Source organism: Balaenoptera physalus (genome assembly GCF_965194825.1).
Source record: "Balaenoptera physalus genome assembly, chromosome: 3".
NCBI lineage: Eukaryota > Metazoa > Chordata > Mammalia > Artiodactyla > Balaenopteridae > Balaenoptera > Balaenoptera physalus.
Window position 1 is genome coordinate 150,655,943 of NC_138890.1, and position 19,131 is coordinate 150,675,073.

General features: G+C 43.2%; 2 protein-coding genes across 6 annotated transcripts in view; one reads left to right on the top strand and one right to left on the bottom strand.

The window, feature by feature from the left end:
- SUB1 (SUB1 regulator of transcription) overlaps window positions 1–19,131 on the bottom strand; it is a 354,409-nt gene that overhangs the window by 245,888 nt on the left and 89,390 nt on the right. The gene's annotated exons all lie outside the window — the stretch shown is intronic.
- The window catches only part of MTMR12 (myotubularin related protein 12), a 66,693-nt gene that overhangs the window by 19,882 nt on the left and 27,680 nt on the right, over window positions 1–19,131 (top strand). For 3 of the 5 annotated variants that reach the window (XM_082453733.1, XM_082453736.1, XM_082453734.1), the window contains exons 2-7: window positions 7,459–7,519; window positions 10,517–10,659; window positions 12,004–12,076; window positions 12,932–13,062; window positions 14,368–14,461; window positions 18,316–18,445. In XM_082453733.1, the coding sequence (XP_082309859.1) occupies window positions 7,459–7,519; window positions 10,517–10,659; window positions 12,004–12,076; window positions 12,932–13,062; window positions 14,368–14,461; window positions 18,316–18,445 (632 nt within the window). Of the gene's footprint in view, window positions 1–7,458; window positions 7,520–10,516; window positions 10,660–12,003; window positions 12,077–12,931; window positions 13,063–14,367; window positions 14,480–18,315; window positions 18,446–19,131 lie in introns of all 5 variants that reach the window. The other 2 variants (XM_082453735.1, XM_082453732.1) reach the window with 1 other exon arrangement.

Below are 19,131 nucleotides of genomic sequence, written 5' to 3' on the forward strand. Positions count from 1 at the left end.
CTACTGAAGCCTACGAGCCTAGAGCCCGTGCTCCGCAGCAAGAGAAGCCACGACAATGAGAAACCCGCGCACCGCAACAAAGAATAGCCCCCGCTCACCCCAACTAGAGAAAGCCCGCACACAGCAACGAAGACCCAACACAGCCAAAAAATAAATAAATAAATAAATAAATTTTATTTAAAAAAAAAAAAGAAAGGAGGAGAAAAAAGAAAGGAATCAAGAAGCATAGGTTCTGCTGGGTCCAACAATTGTAACAACTCCCATTTACTGAATATGTATGCCAGGTGTTTACACCCGTTTCTCTTCATATCCTCATACTGAGGTGGTATTGTTTCCATTCACACAGGAGGAAACCAAAGCTCAGTCAGGTTAAATGGCAAGCCCAAGTTCATGTCTGTAATTGCCAGAGCTGGGTTTGGACTGTGGCCTCAAGTCTGTATTATTTATTTTCAGTACATGCACAGAGAGAAGTTTGGAGAAGCCAGGGGAAAGACAAAACTTAAATTGTCAGTACTAGGCTGTGTTAAAAATACAACTCTCTGCTTTAAAGAAAGGTAAATTTTGTTCTAAGATACACATGGATTCCCACCTAATATGTAGATGCAAATGCATTTCTCCCCTCAGATTTTCTATTTTAGCGGAGAAAACAGAGTATTAAGTGTCCATTTTAGACCAGTGGAGCGACTTGTAGGAAATAAAATGTTTGTGTTATGTCTTTTTAGCACTTGGTGCCAGATGTGATAGAAGGAAATTGTGTTTTGGAACTTTTAGGGATGTTATGTTGCCTCTTGGAATTTGCCCTTCTGGCTGGATAAAATTAAACTGAGAATAACAACTTCGGTTTTTGACTCAGAGCCCTGGTAAGCAGTGAAGGGTTGATGTGAACGTTTATAAGCGTTTTGGCCTATGAGAGCTTCATTGTAGAGACCCCCGCTCCATTCTTTTCAAGGTCACTGATCATCTGGCAGGGCCCTTCCCTTTTTCTGCCTTTGCTGAGGGGCCCTAGGTCCATCACACTTTCGAGATGTGCGCATTCTGAATGTGAACTCGGTAAGAAACTAGTTTTTGAGAACCAGTGGAATGGAAACGACCAGGCTGCTTTGCAGCCTCTCAGCAGATTCTCAGGAGTGTAGCTGATGTTAGCTTTCACGTGCTTTTGTCCTATATGAGGCAAATCCTTGTACAGTGGAGTACAGTTTTCTTAAGGGAATTTTTCTAATTTGTTCTAATCAGTTTTGTAACAGGAGACTGGTTTTCTGTTATACGCAATGGCTGTGACAACTTTTTTCTTTTGTGGTAGGAAACTGGAGACCGTGTTTATTGGAACTAGGACACAGCAGCGAGGAATGTGGGCTCTGGAGTTAGTCGGGGCTTGGGCCGAACCCTTGGTTAGTGACTTATTTTCCTATAAAAGGGAAGTTCTTGAACCTCTTTAAGCCTAAGTTTCTTCATCTGTAAAATGGAGATAACGCCAGTCCTAGAGGTGTTGTGAGGAATTAATGAGATACTAATGAAGTGTACTTACCTGGCACATCATAGAGCTTAATAAATGCTGGCTCTTAGCATTATAGTTAAAAGCATCTGGTCGAAGTGGAAGCTGGGACTGACAGCCTGTGGAGGGCTTTGATTGCCGTGCGCAAACTTGGACACACCTGTCTTTACTGCTCAGAAGTCTTTTTCACTTTGTGATCTTCAGCAGTGTTCCAAATAGGCGAGGCTGCTGCACGATCTGTGTTTTGGATAAGTAAAGTCTTGTGATTTGTTTCATGGCATTCGAGGCAGGGGCTCACATGCTCTGGATGGTTAGATTATTTTTGGATGCTGGCTTGTCAGCGGCAGTGTATATCTTACTGCATTATTCTGACCTCTCCTTTCCCTCTCTGCAGCTGAAGGAAGTCTGATGAATAGCGGCAGCTTTAGTAGGAAGTCGAGCACTGTTAGGAATCTTGGTGGTTTTTCTGTCACCCTATCCAGTGTTGAAATTCCCACACGCTTCAGGAGATATGTGACTCCTCCATGACGTAGCTGCTTGGTGGGTTTTCCCTTTTCACGGATCAATTTTTGGTCGGCAACTTGTTGCCAACATCAGAACGTATTTAACATTATTCTAGAGAAGAGGAGTCCCTACTTTTAAAATGAAAAATGTATACTAAGCTTCTGGGGCATTTTACAAAGACGAGGGTGAGTGGGGAAAATGTCTCCAGTCCTTTCCTTTTTTCTCCCAGGAAATGCTTCTGGTGGATTCATTTTCATCCCTTTGAGAACATGCCATGATGTGACAGTGTTTTAGAATGGAGAGCAGGTCTGTGGGAGTCTTCCTTTGCCATTTCTAGTGAGGGAAAGCCACCAAGGACCCTGCCTCGTTCCTGGGCGCGAATACTCCGGCTCACGAAGCAGGCAGTGCAGCTCCAGCTTCCCTTCTCCCCTGCCAGTCTTACTCGTGAGTTTGGTGGCTCTGACGTTGGTTCCTAATCCTGCGGCCCCGGATATATTGCACGTTGACATGTGGCATGACGTGATTCTGTCATCTGTGGTTTCTCAGTTGTTAGTGCAGTTGATCTAAGTTGATGCCGTTGGTGACAATCAGCAGAACCACTGTAGCTAGTTTTTGCTGACGAGGGGATCCATTTATAAAGATACAGGTGTGGTTCATGGAAGGGTGGGCCAGAGGCGTGGTTGGGCCTCGCTAGAGCCTGGAAAGCCATGGAGTCCAGGCTGTGTGATTGCTTGTGTGTCTGGGTTGGGCTTTTATCTCCATGTATCTTCTTCACGTGTCTCATTCTTTGCAGAACAGCTTTCTCTGCGGCTCCATATTTGTGGCCAAATCTGCAAGTCTGTAGTTGAAGCAGCCAGTTTGATTAGCTTCTCTTGGCCCTTCAGCCAAATTAATGGGGAGATAAAACAATTAGCCGTTTGCGGGCACTGCTGTCTGTTAGTCCATGCAGGTGATGGGGAGGAGGTGGCCCTCTCCTGGAGGTTGGGGGCGCAGGGAACAGTTGTCTAGGGAAGGGGCGTTTTGGGTAGGACAGAGTTCTAAAAGATGTCACCTAATTGTCTTGTTTATGGAATGTAAACAAAGAATATCACTAACCATTTCAAGAATTGATGTATGTAGGTAGTGTGGGGTAGTGTGACATCTTTATCATCGGAAGATGATACTTCCTGGGACGTAGCAATAGGGTAGTCTTCTCCGTGCTGGCTTCAGTTTTTGAACTGAATTCCAAGCACTAAAGATGATTGCTAGAGTTTTCTAACAGCTGATTGAATTTAATGAATAGCTTTGCTTTCCTCAGAGAAAGATGATAAACCTGTCAAAAATACCTGTGCTTTAATTTAGTTCTTTGTCAATGACAGATGATGAAAACTCTCAATGAGAATTTCTAAGTTACCGAAACACTCATAGCATTTACATATGCAAAAATAGTCCCTCTTGTGTAACCTAGAGCAATGCATCAGGATCATCTGGGGAGCTTCTACAAAACCTGAGGCTCAGCTGCATCCCCCGCACTCTGATTCCTCAGGCTTGTGTTGGGGCCTGAGTGTCTGCAGAGGTAACAGGCTCCCCAGATGATCCGATGCTCCACAAGTTTAAGAACGCTGCCTCAGAGAGGCTTGATTTATTGGCATCTCCTGGGATGGAAATCATAGTCATCTCCCAAACAGACCACACGCAGAACAGGTTCTGTGAAGACACCATGACTTTGTTCTTGTTCTTCAGCCTCAAGACAGGCTGTCTGGGCTCTCCCTGCCTCAGCCGTACCCAAGTTTCTTCTAGTGCCATGCTTCAGTCTGAATCAACAAATTCAGAAAACTCATGCCAACCAGAGACTTCTACCCAAAACAAACCAAAAATATTCCATTTTTATTTGTTGACAGAACTAGTTGTGTGTTGTAGAATTTCCCACAGTCAGGATTTGATTGGTTGCATCCCCATGGTGTCATTTAACATGTTTTTCTGTCCCGGTATTCAACCTATAAATTGGTAGGTTGACATAGCAGCTCAAGCAGATTGAGATCAGGTATTTTGGCAAGAATTCTTCGTAGATGGTGTGGTAGGTTGATGAGGGGGCCCAACATGCCTCTCTATTTGTTATGTTAACAGTCATTCTTTTGCCAGTTTTTTTTTTTTTTAGAAATTCACGTTCTTTTATTTATTTATTTATTTATTTATTTATTTATTTATTTATGACTGTATTGAGTCTTCGTTTCTGTGCAAGGGCTTTCTCCAGTTGCGGCAAGTGGGGACCACTCTTCATCGCGTTGCGCAGGCCTCTCACCATCGCGGCCTCTCTTGTTGCGGAGCACAGGCTCCAGACGCGCAGGCTCAGTAATTGTGGCTCACGGGCCCAGTTGCTCCGCGGCATGTGGGATCTTCCCAGACCAGGGCTCGAACCCGTGTCCCCTGCATTGGCAGGCAGATTCTCAACCACTGCGCCACCAGGGAAGCCCCCCAGTTTTTTACTGTATGATATTTTTTATTCTTATTATGGAAAAATTTGATTTTGACCCACTAAATTGATTTACAACCCACTAATAGATACAAGCCCTAGTTGGAGAAACACTGTTCTAGAAAGGGAGATAAGCATGCACATGGGTACTTAAAAAGTAATATTATAGGTGCTAACAGAAGAACGTATAACATGAATATTCTAGTGTGGGGATAAACTTGTTTATGAAAGTAATGAAAATCTACATAAAGATGTAACCCCTGTTGAGTCTTAAAGTTAACAGCCATTTATGATTGTTGTTTTGGTCCATTAATTCATTAAGCATTGCTAATTATCTTTGACTATCTGATAAACACTGAACCCAGCATAGAAGCATTTGAAGATATTTTTATTGAGAAACAGTGACACAGAACCTGGCCTTGATTCCTTATTAGAAGTGATTGCATCCCATTGCACTGCCGTATGGTTTTAGGTAACATAGAATGAGGAAATATGTTGCCGGCCGCCTTTACTGAGCCCTGGTATGCTGCAGAGTGGATGGCTCAGTATTGACTTGATACGTTCATATTGGGTTGGCCAAAAAGTGCCTTTGGTTTTTAAGTAAAAATAAAAGACTTATTTTTCATTTTCACAAAGAACTTTATTGAACAACGTATTCACCCTTTGTTCCACTACCTTCTGCCATTTTTCAGGCAACTTCATAATTCCATCTTCCCAAAACCTTTTATCTTTTTGAGCAGAGAACTGTTCCAGGTGCCTTTTACAGTCTTCCAGGGAATTGAAATATTTTCCACTAAGAGAATTTTATAAAGACCAAAATAAGTGGAAATTCGAAGGTGCGATGTCTGGTGAATACGGCGGATGAATCAGAACTTCCCAGCCAAGCTGTAACAGTTTTTGCCTGGTCATCAAAGAAACATGCAGTCTTGCATTATCCTGATGGAAGATGATGTGTTTTCTGTTGAGTAATTCTGGGCGCTTTTCATCAAGTGATACTTTCAGTTGGTCTAACTGGGAGCGGTACTTACTGGAATTAATCGTTTGGTTTTCCAGAAGGAGCTCATCATAAAGGACTCCCTTCCAGTCCCAGCATATACACAACATCACCTTCTTTGTTGTTTTTTAAAATTATTATTATTTTTTTTATTTTTGGCTGCATTGGGTCTTCATTGCTGCGCATGGGCTTTCTCTAGTTGCGGTTAGCGGGGGCTGCTCTTTGTTGCGGTGCGCGGGCTTCTCACTGCAGTGGCTTCTCTTGTTGCGGAGCACAGGGTCTAGGCGCGCGGGCTCATAGAGCACAGGCTCAGTAGTTGTGGCGCACGGGCTTAGTTGCTCCATGGCATGTGGGATCTTCCCGGACCAAGGCTCGAACCCGTGTACCCTGCGTTGGCAGGCGGATTCTTAACCACTGCGCCACCAGGGAAGCCCCAACATCACCTTCTTTGGTTGAAGACCAGCCTTTGGTGTGGTTGGTGGTGGTTCATTTTGCTTACCCCACGATCTCTTTTGTTCTACATTATTGTACTGTATCCACTTTTCATCGCCTGTCACAATTTGTTTTAAAAACAGAACATTTTGGGCTTCCCTGGTGGCGCAGTGGTTGAGAATCTGCCTGCCAATGCAGGGGACACGGGTTCGAGCCCTGTTCCGGGAAGATCCCACATGCCGCGGAGCAACTGGGCCCATGAGCCACGATTACTGAGCCTGCGCGTCTGGAGCCTGTGCTCCGCAACAAGAGAGGCCACGATAGTGAGAGGCCCGTGCACCGCGATGAAGAGTGGCCCCCGCTTGCCACAACTAGAGAAAGCCCTTGCACAGAAACGAAGACCCAACACAGCCATAAATAAATAAATAAATAAATTTAAAAAATAATCTGTTTAAAAAAAAAAAACAACAGAACATTTTCATTACATTTAAGTAGAGAATCGCATGCAGAAATACAGTCAAGAAGGTATTTTTCCGCTTAACTTACGTGGAACCCAAACAATCAAAGTGATTAACATAACCAAGCCAGTGCAAATGATTCTCAACGCTTGATTTGGGTATTTTGAGTATGTTGGCTATCTCCCGCGTGGTATAACGTTGATTGTTTTCAATTAATGTCTTAATTTGATCGCTATCAACCTGAACTAGTCTACCTGACCATGGAACGTCATCCAGCAAGAAATTTACAGCACGAAACTTCACAGACCACTTTTGACACGTTTGATCAGTCACAGCACCTTCTCCATACACTGCACAAATCTTTTTTTGCATTTCAGTTGCGCTTTTACCTCTCTTGAAATAATAAAGCATAATATGCTGAAAATGTTGCTTTCTTCTTCCATCTTCAGTATTAAAATGGCTACACAAAAATTCACCAATTTTGATAAGTCTTTTTAAATGCACAGCTGTCACATACAGTCTAACAGAATTATTTCAAATGAAGTTAAAGACAACTAAGTGCTACTAGAGCCATCTTATGGAAAAAACCGAACAAACCTTTTGGCCAGTCCAGTAGTTTCCTGTTCTTACCTTCAAACCCTTTACACAGGTTCATTTTCTCTCAAAAGCCCACAACAATCTTCCTTTGTTTTCGACCCTTGATTCTCACTGGAGAAAGGGGAATCATTCTGTGGACTGTCTTCCATTCTCTTTCTGACGCTGCTTGAGCTGCTTTTCTTTGCTATGTGGCATTTGTTCCTTTATATGGGGAGTGCCCATCCCTGACCCTCCACTTGGGACAGCTGATAGTTGTCAATTCTAAATAATTAGTGTAATACATTGAACCAACTTGTTGAAATTTTCTGACTTCCTTGAGTTAAAAATACTTAAAAAAAAAAACTTAACTCTGTAAATCAACTATACTTTAATTAAAAAACAAAACAAAACAAAACTTAGCTTGTCAAATAAACAAAAAGCTCCTGAGCGAATATGATGTTTTAGTGTGTGTTCTGAAAGTATGGCTTTATGTTATTCATTTTGAGCCCTTAAATAAACAAAAATATTACCCTTTTCTCTTCTCTTTTAGGAAATTCACACAAACGAAAAGGAAGTAACAGAGAAGGAAGTAACTCTTCACTTGTTGCCAGGTAACAGTCATGTTAGCATCTTACCTCATGTGCAATTCAAAGCCAGTGATAAATTGTGTCATCCCTAGTAGCACTATATATAAACTCCTTTGTTTTTATCCAGACAGTGTGTGACAGTAATGAGTTGGACAAAAATATCAATGTCTTTAGTTCAGTAACTGCATACCTGGGACTGAGTATTCCAACAGCTACAAAGAATTTTTGTTTCCCCTTCCCCATAGCTGATGAAATTAAACGTGGGAAATTCTCACCTCTTTTGTAAGCAAATGAGGTCTTTTTTCAGGGTGCCTTACTTGGCCCCATCCAGTATTCTGATCCCCAGTCAGGAAGATCCTGGTCCCCTGCAGATCCCTACACCCGACCCCTTGGGGTTTAACCAACCCTGGGGCTGCCAGGGCTTTGCTCTTTGATCATCACCGAGGAGCCTGGATTGGTTGGATTTCTTCCTTCCTTCCTTTCTTCCTCCCTCCCTCCCTCCTTTCTTTCTGTCTTCCTTCCTTCCTTCCTTCCTTTCGTCCTGTCTTTCTTTCTTTCTTTCTTTCTTTCTTTCTTTCTTTTTTTTTTTTTTTAAACTTTTTTTTTAAAGGAATGCCTTTTTTAAAATTATTTATTTATTTATTTTTGGCTGTGTTGGGTCTTCGTTTCTGTGCGAGTGCTTTCTCTAGTTGCAGCAAGTCGGGGCCACTCCTCATCGCGGTGCACGGGCCTCTCACTATCGCGGCCTCTCTTGTTGCGGAGCACAGGCTCCAGATGCGCAGGCTCAGTAGTTGTGGCTCATGGGCCTAGTTGCTCCGCGGCATGTGGGATCTTCCCAGACCAGGGCTCGAACCCGTGTCCCCTGCATTGGCAGGCGGATTCTCAACCACTGCGCCACCAGGGAAGCCCACTTTCTTTCTTTCTTTCTCTCTCTCTCTTCCCTCTCTCTCTCTCCCCTCTCTCTCTCTCTCGCTCTCTTTCTCTTTCTCTCTGTCTCTCTCTCTTTCTCTCTTTATTTCTTTCTGATGGAGGAGAGTGACTCTATAGCTTAAGTCAAGTTTTAATCATTTCTGCATTCAGAAACAAACTTCTTGGTGGTGTAGCCTCTCCATATATGGGGCTATCCAGTGAGTTGTGCATTCGATTGTTTTGCTACTTTCTTTTTTCCAGTCCCAAATAGCTTTTTTCATAAGTATTTTTAGATACATTTCCCAAAACAATTGAGTCCTCATTCTGGTTCTTTTAATTTTATTCCATTTTATTGAGAGGATACGAATATGTACAAGTTTCTGACTGATCCACCTTATTTGGTAAACATATCAGAATCTCTAACTTTTTAAAAAATGTTTTTAAGTTTCAAAGGCTTTTCCCTATAATAATGGCCTAAACCTCAATCCATATATCCTATTGTATTTCCTCTTCTTGGATTATATTGTAGATTCTGAAATTTACTTTTGTCTCTAGCTTAGTGTTATGTACATTCTCCCAACCCCTGGATTCCTGACGGCCTCTTCTAGGTGTGCAGCCCAGGTTTCCTAGACTAAACTATGATCTTTTCCAGCTCATGCCTCCCATGACCTGAGACTTTGAACGTACAAGCTGACAAGTGTGGTGCAGGTCGCCGTGCTTGCAGAGCCTCTCCTGGATGTCGTTTTAGCCCCTGTGTGCCAACTTCTGGTCTCCAGTGCCTGACCATGAACCCATGTGGCTTGCCTCGTCTTGGAAGAGGCTCGCCGTTAAAAGTTGTTTTACACCAGGAGTTGGAAGCACAGGAAGCCTTGCTCACGTGTCTTCTACCTCGGATTCAGCTGAAGCACTTTTTCTGGGACTGTTTTAAACCCTAATGAGGCCCTGACTTCACTGTTTTCTTCAAGCCCGGTGGTCTCTGTAGAGGCTGACCTGGTGACAGAGCCATCTTCCTGTATTTCCATTGTAATTAACCCCTTGGAAGAGAGAAAAAAACAAGATGAAATATAATATGTGTCCCCTGATAGTCTTAGTGTCTGAAATTCTTCTTTGTTTTCATAGTGAAAGTTAGAATAAATGAATTTTGAGCCAGATGGTAAATTTAAAGACATTGAAGGAAATATCCAGAGGGAGATTCTAAGGAGAAGATGGTTACCTGTTGGATGAGAAGAAAATTCCTTTTTCTTTCTTGTCACAAAGTATTTATACTTAGTTTTTTTTTTTTTTTAATTTTACACTTAGTTTTTCATTTCCCCTGTATCCTTCTTTTTTTCCTGCCCTTACGCAGGCATCCAGCCCTCATGAGTCTCTCCGCTTCCTGCCTATCCCTAAATCCTCATCTTTTTGACTATAGTGAGAAGTACTCTCTATCACCAGGAAATACAGCTCTCATGCTGCTGGGCGTCTGCAGATAGAGCAGGAAAGGTGACACACTGAGAGGAAATACTCTCAACTAAGAAAGAGAGGAAACAGGTTTTTTTCCCACAAACCTCTGACCTCCCTTTTCCTCCCATCCTTGTCCGTGGAGCCAGAATGAGTGCAGTCGTGCTGCATCCTCTGTGCCTGAGGAAGCTGCCTTAGGGCCCCAGGCCAGGGAGACACCCGCCCTCTTTCCGCAGTTCCGGGGTGAGGAATGGCCCACCCTCACAGGAAGGGGGGCTGCAGAGCTACGTGCCAGAGCTCGCTGGCCAGCCCTTCTGGCTTTGCTCACTTGGGTACCGCTTCTCCAGAACTTCTGCTTGGGTCCAAGTGATAAAAGCACTAAGATCTGTGTTTGTAAGTGTAGCCGAGATCATTTCTACCTGTTTGGACACGTCCATTATTCACAGTGAGAAGATAGAGAAGTGCCCCATGTAAAAGTGTACCCGAGTCATTGTGATTTCACTTCTCCACGGTCCCCGCTCTGCCTCGTCTCCTCCCCTAGGTTTTGCAGCTCCTGTGTGCTGTGTTGTGGTGTGTGTTTGTCTTACCGGAATAGAGCCGGGAAGCTTGTACTGTTTGCGTTCTGCATGTTGCCTGAGGACTCTAAGGAGGACTTGTTTTGGTTTTGATCAGGTGAACAGCTGCTCTGTGAAGCCAGCACGGTACTGAAGTGTGTCCAGGAAGATTCCTGTCAGCGTGGAATCTATGGGAGGCTTGTCTGCACAGACTTCAAGATTGCTTTCTTGGGCGATGACGAATCTGCCTTGGATAATGATGTATGTATGAGCTGCACTTGGCTGAGTTTGTGGGAGCACTGCATTGGCAGCCCCATTGTCTTGTCTCCCAGCTTCTCAATAACTCGCCCCTAACGCACATAAACACAAAGGCCAGAGTCTTTCTCACCACTAGTCTGCTTTCTCTCCTTTGGGATCTCCTTTCAGTGGGAGGACCGCTCTGCAGTTTCCCAGCAGTGCCTCATGTCACGCTGGCTTGCGTTTGACCTCGTAGGTTGACACCGTCAGCTTTTAATTTTCTTCTGTATTTCAGCACAGTACCTATCATTCATGGGAATCACATCTCCCCAAATATACTAGTTCCCCATGTTTTCTCTATACTGAACTCTTCCTCAAATTTAGGAACTGAATTCAGTTATGAAACTGGTGCTGAATGCAGCACTGAGTTTGGGTTTACTTTGTGTTTGCTCTGTGCTTGTAAGGCTTGTCCCCCTTAGGAAGAGTGAGCAGTGGAGTGAGGAGGGAACACCCGCACCCCTCAGGGCGCGCTGGTGGCAATGGGAACCGGCCGGCCGGGCCACGCCAGCGGCCCACCACCTGACAGCGTGGGCTTCTGTGCAGCTGTTGCTGTAGCGGCCTGGTTCCTAGTCCTGTACAGAGGCAGCGTTTACAGAGCTTGAATCTCCTGGGGTTTTCTTCCTGCCTTCTCATAGCTTTGTCACTCACCTGTCTGCATTTGTGTGGAGAAATCTGAACCTATGCGCCACCTACCAGCATCTCTCAGGGTGTTGTGCATGCGGCCTGGTGGGTCGGCCTGGGAGCAGCCGGGAATGGCATGTCCTGCCTGGGTTTGAAGACGAGTGTTCGCAGCATTTCTCACACACTTCACTCCTTCATCGTCCGTTTCCTAGGGATGTGACTACATTTCCCTGTTTGCTTGTGTAGGATGTATACCTTTTCATTTATTTTTTCTAGCTTTACTGAGACATAATTGACATTTAACGTTGTATTAGTTTAAGATGTACAACGTGATGAATTTGGTGTATGTATATATTGTGAAAGGATCATCACAGTATGTTTAGTTAACATCCATCACATCACATAGTTAAACAATTTTTTTCTTGTGATGAGAACTTTTAAGATCTACCCTCTTAGCAACTTTCAAATGTACAATGCAGTATTATTCACTCTAGTCACCATGCTGTACATTACATCTCCAGGACTTGTTTTATAACTGAAGTTTGTGCCTTTTGACCACCTTCACCCATTTCCCCCACCCACTCCCCATTTTTCTTCATATGCAAGTGGAGGATGGTGATTTGCTCTACCTGTAAATGTCACAGTGCATAGCAAGGAATCACAGTTGTTTCCTTTTGAATTTTTTAGGAAACGCAGTTTAAGAATAAGGTTATAGGAGAAAATGACATTACCCTCCACTGTGTTGATCAGATTTATGGAGGTGAGTATCTGTTTTCCCCTGAGGTGTTGCCAGCCTTTGAAAGTATAGCTGATAATGTTGAGGTTTTTTTTTTTTTTTTTGGTCCTTTATAGTTTAACTGAAATTTCTTCACATATTTATCTTGTTTAAATCAGTTGTATGGATGATAAAATTGAGATGCGAAGTGGCTTATTTGGGGTCACTTAGCTGGAGGAGCTTGGACTTGAACATGGAACCTGTTCTTTCTAATACTCCACGGTGCCATTACATGATAGATGTTGATCATAATGTCAATGTTAGCTGTGCAGATCTCACTTTAAAGGCTCACCTGATAAAGGTCTGTCGTACCACACTCGAGTGCCTTTTCTTCTGACTAAACAAAACCTCTCTGTGCTCCACTTCTCTATTTTTGTAGTCAGGGCTTTGTCAGAAATCATTCAGTAGCCATTTATGGTGTTCCCAGCGCCAACAGGTGCTGGGTGGTCCAAACTCTGGGTTAGGGAGGAGGGTGTCAGGAGGGGCCCCAGCCATAAACCTGGGAGTTGACTGTCCCAAAAGCAGGTCCCTAGCAATCTCCCATCTTTCGTAATCTCAGCTTTCAGAGCTGGGATTCCTGCAGGAGTCAGTTCTGCCAACAGTGGCCAGTCCATTTGGGTCTTGCGCTTCCTCGGGAGGAGTGAGGAGCCCTAGCTCTTCCAGAGAACAGGGCCCCTGCTGGGTGGGACTGGGCCCTGCTGACAGCTACTTAGAAGCTGGTGCCTTTCCTCTCACTTTTGAGAGGCGCCCTTGGAAGTTAAGAGTCTACCTTGTTTCTTTAGCATTTAATTGTTGTCTTATAACATGATTTCCCTTCTTGATTTCACTGTTGATGTGTAGTGTTTGATGAGAAAAAAAAGACTCTCTTTGGACAGCTGAAGAAATACCCTGAGAAACTCATCATCCACTGCAAAGACCTCCGGGTATTCCACTTTTGTCTGAGGTACACAAAAGAAGAGGAAGTCAAAAGGGTAACTAGTCACATGTGTTTTTAGGTTTTATTTCCCATCAGGTTTTCCCCACTTCAGTTCTTGCTTCCATTGCACGAAGGTTGAGGGGAGCCTTTCATTCTGTAAAGTTGAAATTGGTTATAATCGCATGTGCTTTGACTAGAATTGAGAGAGAATTTGGTAGAACGGGACTATATTATCTTGGCACATGCTGCGTTTAATCCTTCAGCTCATAATGTGTTCATTCCCAGAGCCTCCAGAGGGTGGGAGGTGGTAAACCAGGATCCGAAGGCCGTCAGGGGAAGGGGAGGATGGAGCAGCTAGAAGCAACCCCCTTTCCCCACCTCTGACAGCCTTTCCAAAAGGCAGCAGCAGTGACCCCCAACTCCCAGCATGAAAGAGTTGACATCTGGGAGATCGTGGTTACGTGAAGGAGGGAGAGGTACACGGTCATGGGCAAAGTGAGTCACCAGATGAGCCTGTGCTTTTGGTCCCTTACTTAATCTGGTTGCTGCAGCAGATTGAGGTGTGTAACTGGGCAAACTGGTCACAATGGTCAAAATGGTCACAATTGTAGCTTCCAAGATTTCTCTTAAGATATTGAAGGTCTCAGACTTGCCACTGTCATGGTAGATACATAGGGGAAACCTAGGGAGAGACCAGTTTATCTGTTGTCTTTGGCTGCAGTGAGTTAAGCATTCTTTTCAGGTATACTCTTAATTTTCTTTCAGGTAGTGTGGTAGATCAGTTAGAATAATAAACATGACTCCAGTATCTGCTCTGAGCAGGAAAAAGAGCGGTGTAGACATGGAAAATTCCCTGAGAAGCCAGAAACTTCATTTTGAATGATGATTTTAGTCATCTATCCAAACATACTTTTGTTTGGAACTTCAAACAAAAAGCATGAGGGATTGATTGCCTTATCTTCTAGAAGAAGATCCTTAAGGCCACAACAAGTAAAACAGAATAGCTAAGCGTCTTGGTTATTATCTGGTCAGCTATATATCTTTGACATGTCAGATTTTGGGAGTATCTGAAAATGGCACTTAAGTTTTTTTAGTGCTTTGTTTTTGAGAGATTAGACTATGTTTTAAAAATTGCCCTAGAAACTCAAAGCTCTTAAAAACCTGACAAAATGGTTAGCGTTCTGTTTATTTGGCATTATTTCAAGAGATCACATCACAGATACAGACCTCAATGAGAGTTAGTTAGCATGCTGCCCATCGGAGCCCATTAGCATTACGGAAACCTAGACAACTTGGGTCTTGTCTCTCAGTGTTTATCTGCCAAAAGCATGACTGTATCCATCGCTTGGTTCTTTTCCAGATTGTCAGTGGCATAATCCATCATACCCAGGCCCCTAAACTGCTTAAACGATTGTTTCTGTTTTCCTATGCGACTGCAGCACAAAACCACACAGGTAAGCTTTCATCCGCAGGTGGGCAGGCCCCTTCCAGTTCCTACCTGCAACCTGTGGGAGAAAACCCATCCGTGGGTTTTGTTCCCCTCTTCTCTAGCAAAGGGTCGCCTCTTGCTTGGGTGAACCATTCAGATTTCTTTTAAAAAAAGGTTTCTATTTCTTTCCTGTGATCTTTGTTTCTTTAACTTATCTTTTAGGTTTGTTTGCTTTTTGTGAGGGATTATTTGTTTGTTGCTTATGAAAGAAAATCAATATATTATGATTGGGAATGTGAGGCTTTAGAGAAGCAAAACTGAGACAAGTTTAAAATCACTCTGTCTGTCCCTGGATTCTGTTTTTCACTTTAATACACTTGGTTTCATTTCATGAGACCCTAAAAAATGTCTTGCACTCTAGAAAGTTTTTAAACAACCAGAACATGCCTTATAGCAAATGTTTGGGGGATGGGGAATGGAACAGTTGTACCTAAGAGAGCACATCAGAAAAGTAGTTTGGTTAGAAAACTTAAAATTCCAAATGTTTTCCATTCGGTTCCCTCAAAAAGAGAGCAGTCTTTTAAGTAAGAAACTGTGGTCATCTGAATTAGCTATTAATAATGCCTAGCTTTGTACAGTGTTTCCACAGATGTCTGTCTTCTTCCTTCTCTGGATCTCTCCTCCTCTGTCTGTCCACTTGCTCTGTCCATTCCTCTTTTTTTTTAAATTCCAAATTATTAACAGTATTTTAATTTTTTTCTTCCAGTTTTATTGAGATATAATTGACACACTGCTGTATAAGTGTAAGGTGTACAGCATAATAATTTGATTTACATACATCTTGAAATGATGACCACAGTAAGTTTAGTGACCATCCATCATCTCATATAAATATAATATTAAAGAAATAGAAAAAATTTCCTTGTGATGAGAACTCTTAGGATTTACTCTAACAGCTTTTGTGTATAAAGTACAACAGTGTTAATTAATATTTATCATGTTGTGCATTACCTTCCTATTTGCCCATTACACTTAACGTGAAGTTGATGTTTACTGATCCTGAGTGCCATGTGCCTTTCATCAGGGAGGTGGCATGTTAGTTTAACTGCATATATCATGCTTTCTGGAATGCAGAGTTGCTGTGTCACTAACTGCTCATTTGGTAAATGTTTATCAAACGCTTGCTGTGGGTCATGCACCCTGGGGATATGAACAGGACTAAATCCCTGCCCTCTAAGAGCTTCAAGTCAAACAGAGTGATGTGTCCTGTGGTGGGAGGGAATGACCACGCTGGGGTAGGGAGGGGTGTCAGAGGGCGAAGGCTGGTCCTGAACTGCTGGTGAAGGATGTGGAGTGTCCGGTAGGCACCCAGGAGTATTTGAGGCAGCGGGACTGGCGTGTGCAGAGATGTAGATGTCTGAGAGAGTAGCTTGCATTTGGGGGACTATGGTGATCTAGTAGAAAAGGTATGAATTTCCAGGTCTGTCCCACCTGAGTTCAAATCCTTGTCCAGCTGCCTAGTAGCTGTGTGATCCTGGGGATGGCACTTAACTCTTGGGCCTCTGTTTTCTCATTTCAAAAAATAGTATTGTTAATGCTTCCCTTGAGGTGTTGTGAAAATTACAAGTTGTTAAAATGCATGGCACACAGGGTGCAGTCATTAAAGGAGGGTTAATTGAGAGTGTAACTGCTTATTCAGGACAGATTATGCTCAGAGAGCTACACTGACCTAAAATATACTTAGCGCTACTATTAGGCCGAACATAAAAGTTGTTCCTTAATTCAGTAAGTTCATCTTTGTGAATGATCTTTTCACTGTAGCAGTATGTGTAAGTGCTGATTAGCTGAGTGCTGGCTGACAACAGCTTGTTGCAATATGAGATGTACAAAATATGACTTCTTTGTTGATTGCTGTAATTTATATAAACATTTACTGGGTCTACATTTGAAAATCATACTCTATTTTTAGGAATTCTGCCACTTCCTTATATCCTGATTCTTGGTCTGGACCCAGCACAGGACGGTTTCTTGGCTGCCCAGCATGTGTTGATCTGTATGCCAAAACCCTTACCTTGACTGACCCTGGCAGTAAGATCCCACATGCCGCGGGGCAACTAAGCCCGCGCGCCACAACTACTGAGCTCATTACCTTGTGGTGGCTTTTTGTGCCGGAAAGCCCAGGATATATAGCATCTTCTATTCTGTCTGAATTCTAGCCTTCTTTTCTCCTTCCAACCTCCTTTTTTTTTGATGAGTAAAGGTTATAACTGATAGGTGCAAGTTGACCAATTTGCGTTTTGATTGAGTAGGGGTTTGTAGAGGTGGGTGCTTTGCAATCTGAACATCTTTCACTTTACTCAGGCTTAATAATTCACAAACGTACTTTGGCTAAAAGGTCCCAGGAGTATTGTTACTACTTATGTCCATGGGGGAATTTATTAATATTTGCATTTATTACTTTATGGAAATTTCCTTTACTGCTGCCTGGGTTTGAATTCCATTTCTGCCATTGCCTAGCTCTGTGACCTTGGGCAAGTTAATTGACCTTTCTGTGCCATATCTGTAAAATGGAGGAAATAATATTACCTACCCTGTAGGGTTGTGAGGATTGAGTTATTATATGTAATATGCTCAGGATAGTGCCTGGCATACTAAGTGCTATATAAGCTTAGCTGTTGTTTTTTAATCATTATTTGTCTTATCATCCTTTGTACTATGATCTGTTTGTATTAAAAGGAGCAGGTGGGAGTTTTATTAAACACTTTGTTTTTCCAGGAAGGCTTGCTTTTTTTTTTTTGGATATTTTTGTTTATTTTAAAGATTTGTTTATTTTTTTGGCTGCGTCGTGTCTTCACTGCGGCATGCGGGCTTCTCTGTAGTTGTGGCACGCAGGTTTTCTCTCTCTAGCTGTGGCACGCAGGCTCCAGAGCGTGTGGACTCTATAGTTTGTGGCACGTGGGCTCTCTCGTTGAGGCGTGCGAGCTCAGTAGTTGTGGCGCGTGCGCTTAGTTGCCCCGTGGCATGTGGGATCTTAGTTCCCCGACCAGGGATCAAACCCACGTCCCCTGCATTGGAAAGTGGATTCTTTACCACTGGACTGCCAGGGAGGTCCCAAGGCTTGTTTTTTTAAGATGTGCACAGGATTGAATGGACTGATTTGTGTAAATACCCAAGGGTGTTTTGGCGCACGTCGCCCCCATCAAGCTGTGCTGTGGCTTGGGAGGGGACCAAGGACACACCTGCTGGGCTGCAAGAGTAGTGCTCCTGGGCACTTCCTCCTAGCAGGTAGCGGCAAGGTTAGGGGCAGAAGTCCCCGTCACCGTGATGTGGCCCTTGGCTTGCAGGCCCTGACCTTCACCATAGCTGTCTGATTTGTTTATAGCCCTCAGAAACCAGGTGTCACACTGAAAACGCCTCTTTTGGGCAGTGCATCTTCACACTGAAGGAGGCTTCACACTCAGGAATCTGACAGGCTGTTCAAATGAGTTTGCCATCTTATGCACACATTGGTAGGGCTAAAAATATTTTATTATTTTAGCATTTGTGCCAAGCCTGTCTTTTAGTGCTGCACAGGATCTTTTTATGTTATATAAATTATCTCATGGTCAGATGACTGAAAATGGAGCTATAAATTACTTTTGCACGGAATGGAACAAGAACAGCTGCTTTCGCCCAGCACAAAAAGACAGAGCCTCACTCATAATTTTGGATGAATGACAGAAAAAAGGAACAAGGTTAGGATGAAGCAGTGAGTTCATTCTGTGGGGATAAAAATGGGCTTAGTGTAGGAAGTTGGGGCCCGAGGAGCCACTTTCACACCATTAAAATACCAGGGCTTCACGACAAGATTTTACTGTCTTTCTCAATTTGTTTTGTTAGCTACTGACCCCAAGAACCATGCCGTAATGTTTGACACACTTCAGGACTGGTGTTGGGAGCTGGAGCGGACCAAAGGCAACATGAAGTACAAAGCAGTGAGTGTCAATGAAGGCTATAAAGTCTGTGAAAGGTAAGCTCTCAGTGTTGTGCTTTTCTTTTTGAACAGCTTTGTTGAGATTTAATTCACATGCCATACAGTTCACCTGTTTGAAGTGTATAGTGTTTTTTAGCACATTTACAGGGTTGTGCAACCATCACCACAGTCAATCTTAGAATATCTTCATCATCCCCCAAATAACCCCTTACCCCTTAGTAGTCACTCCCCATTCCCCCCCTCCCCACTCCCCCAGCCCTAGACAACCACTAACTACTTTCTGTCTCTATAGATCTGCCTATTCTTGGCATTTCACATAAATGGAACCATATAATATGTGGTCTTTGTGCCTGGCTTTTTTCACTTAACATAATGTTGTCAAGGCTCATCCATGTTCTAGCATATATCAGGATTTCATTGTTTTATTACTGCTGAATAATATCCCATGGTATGGATATACCGTATTTTATTTATCCATTCATCAGTTGATGGACACTGGGTTGTTTTCACTTTTTGGCTGCTGTGAATATGCTGCTACAAACATTAGTATACAAGGTTTCATATGGACGTGTATTTTCAGTTCTCTTGGGTATATTCCTAGGGGTGGAATTGCTGGGTCATATAGTAACTCTGCATTTAACCTTTTGAGGAACTGCCAGACTGTTTTCCATAGCCACTGCACCGTTTTTACACTCCCATCAGCAATGTATGAGGGTTCCACT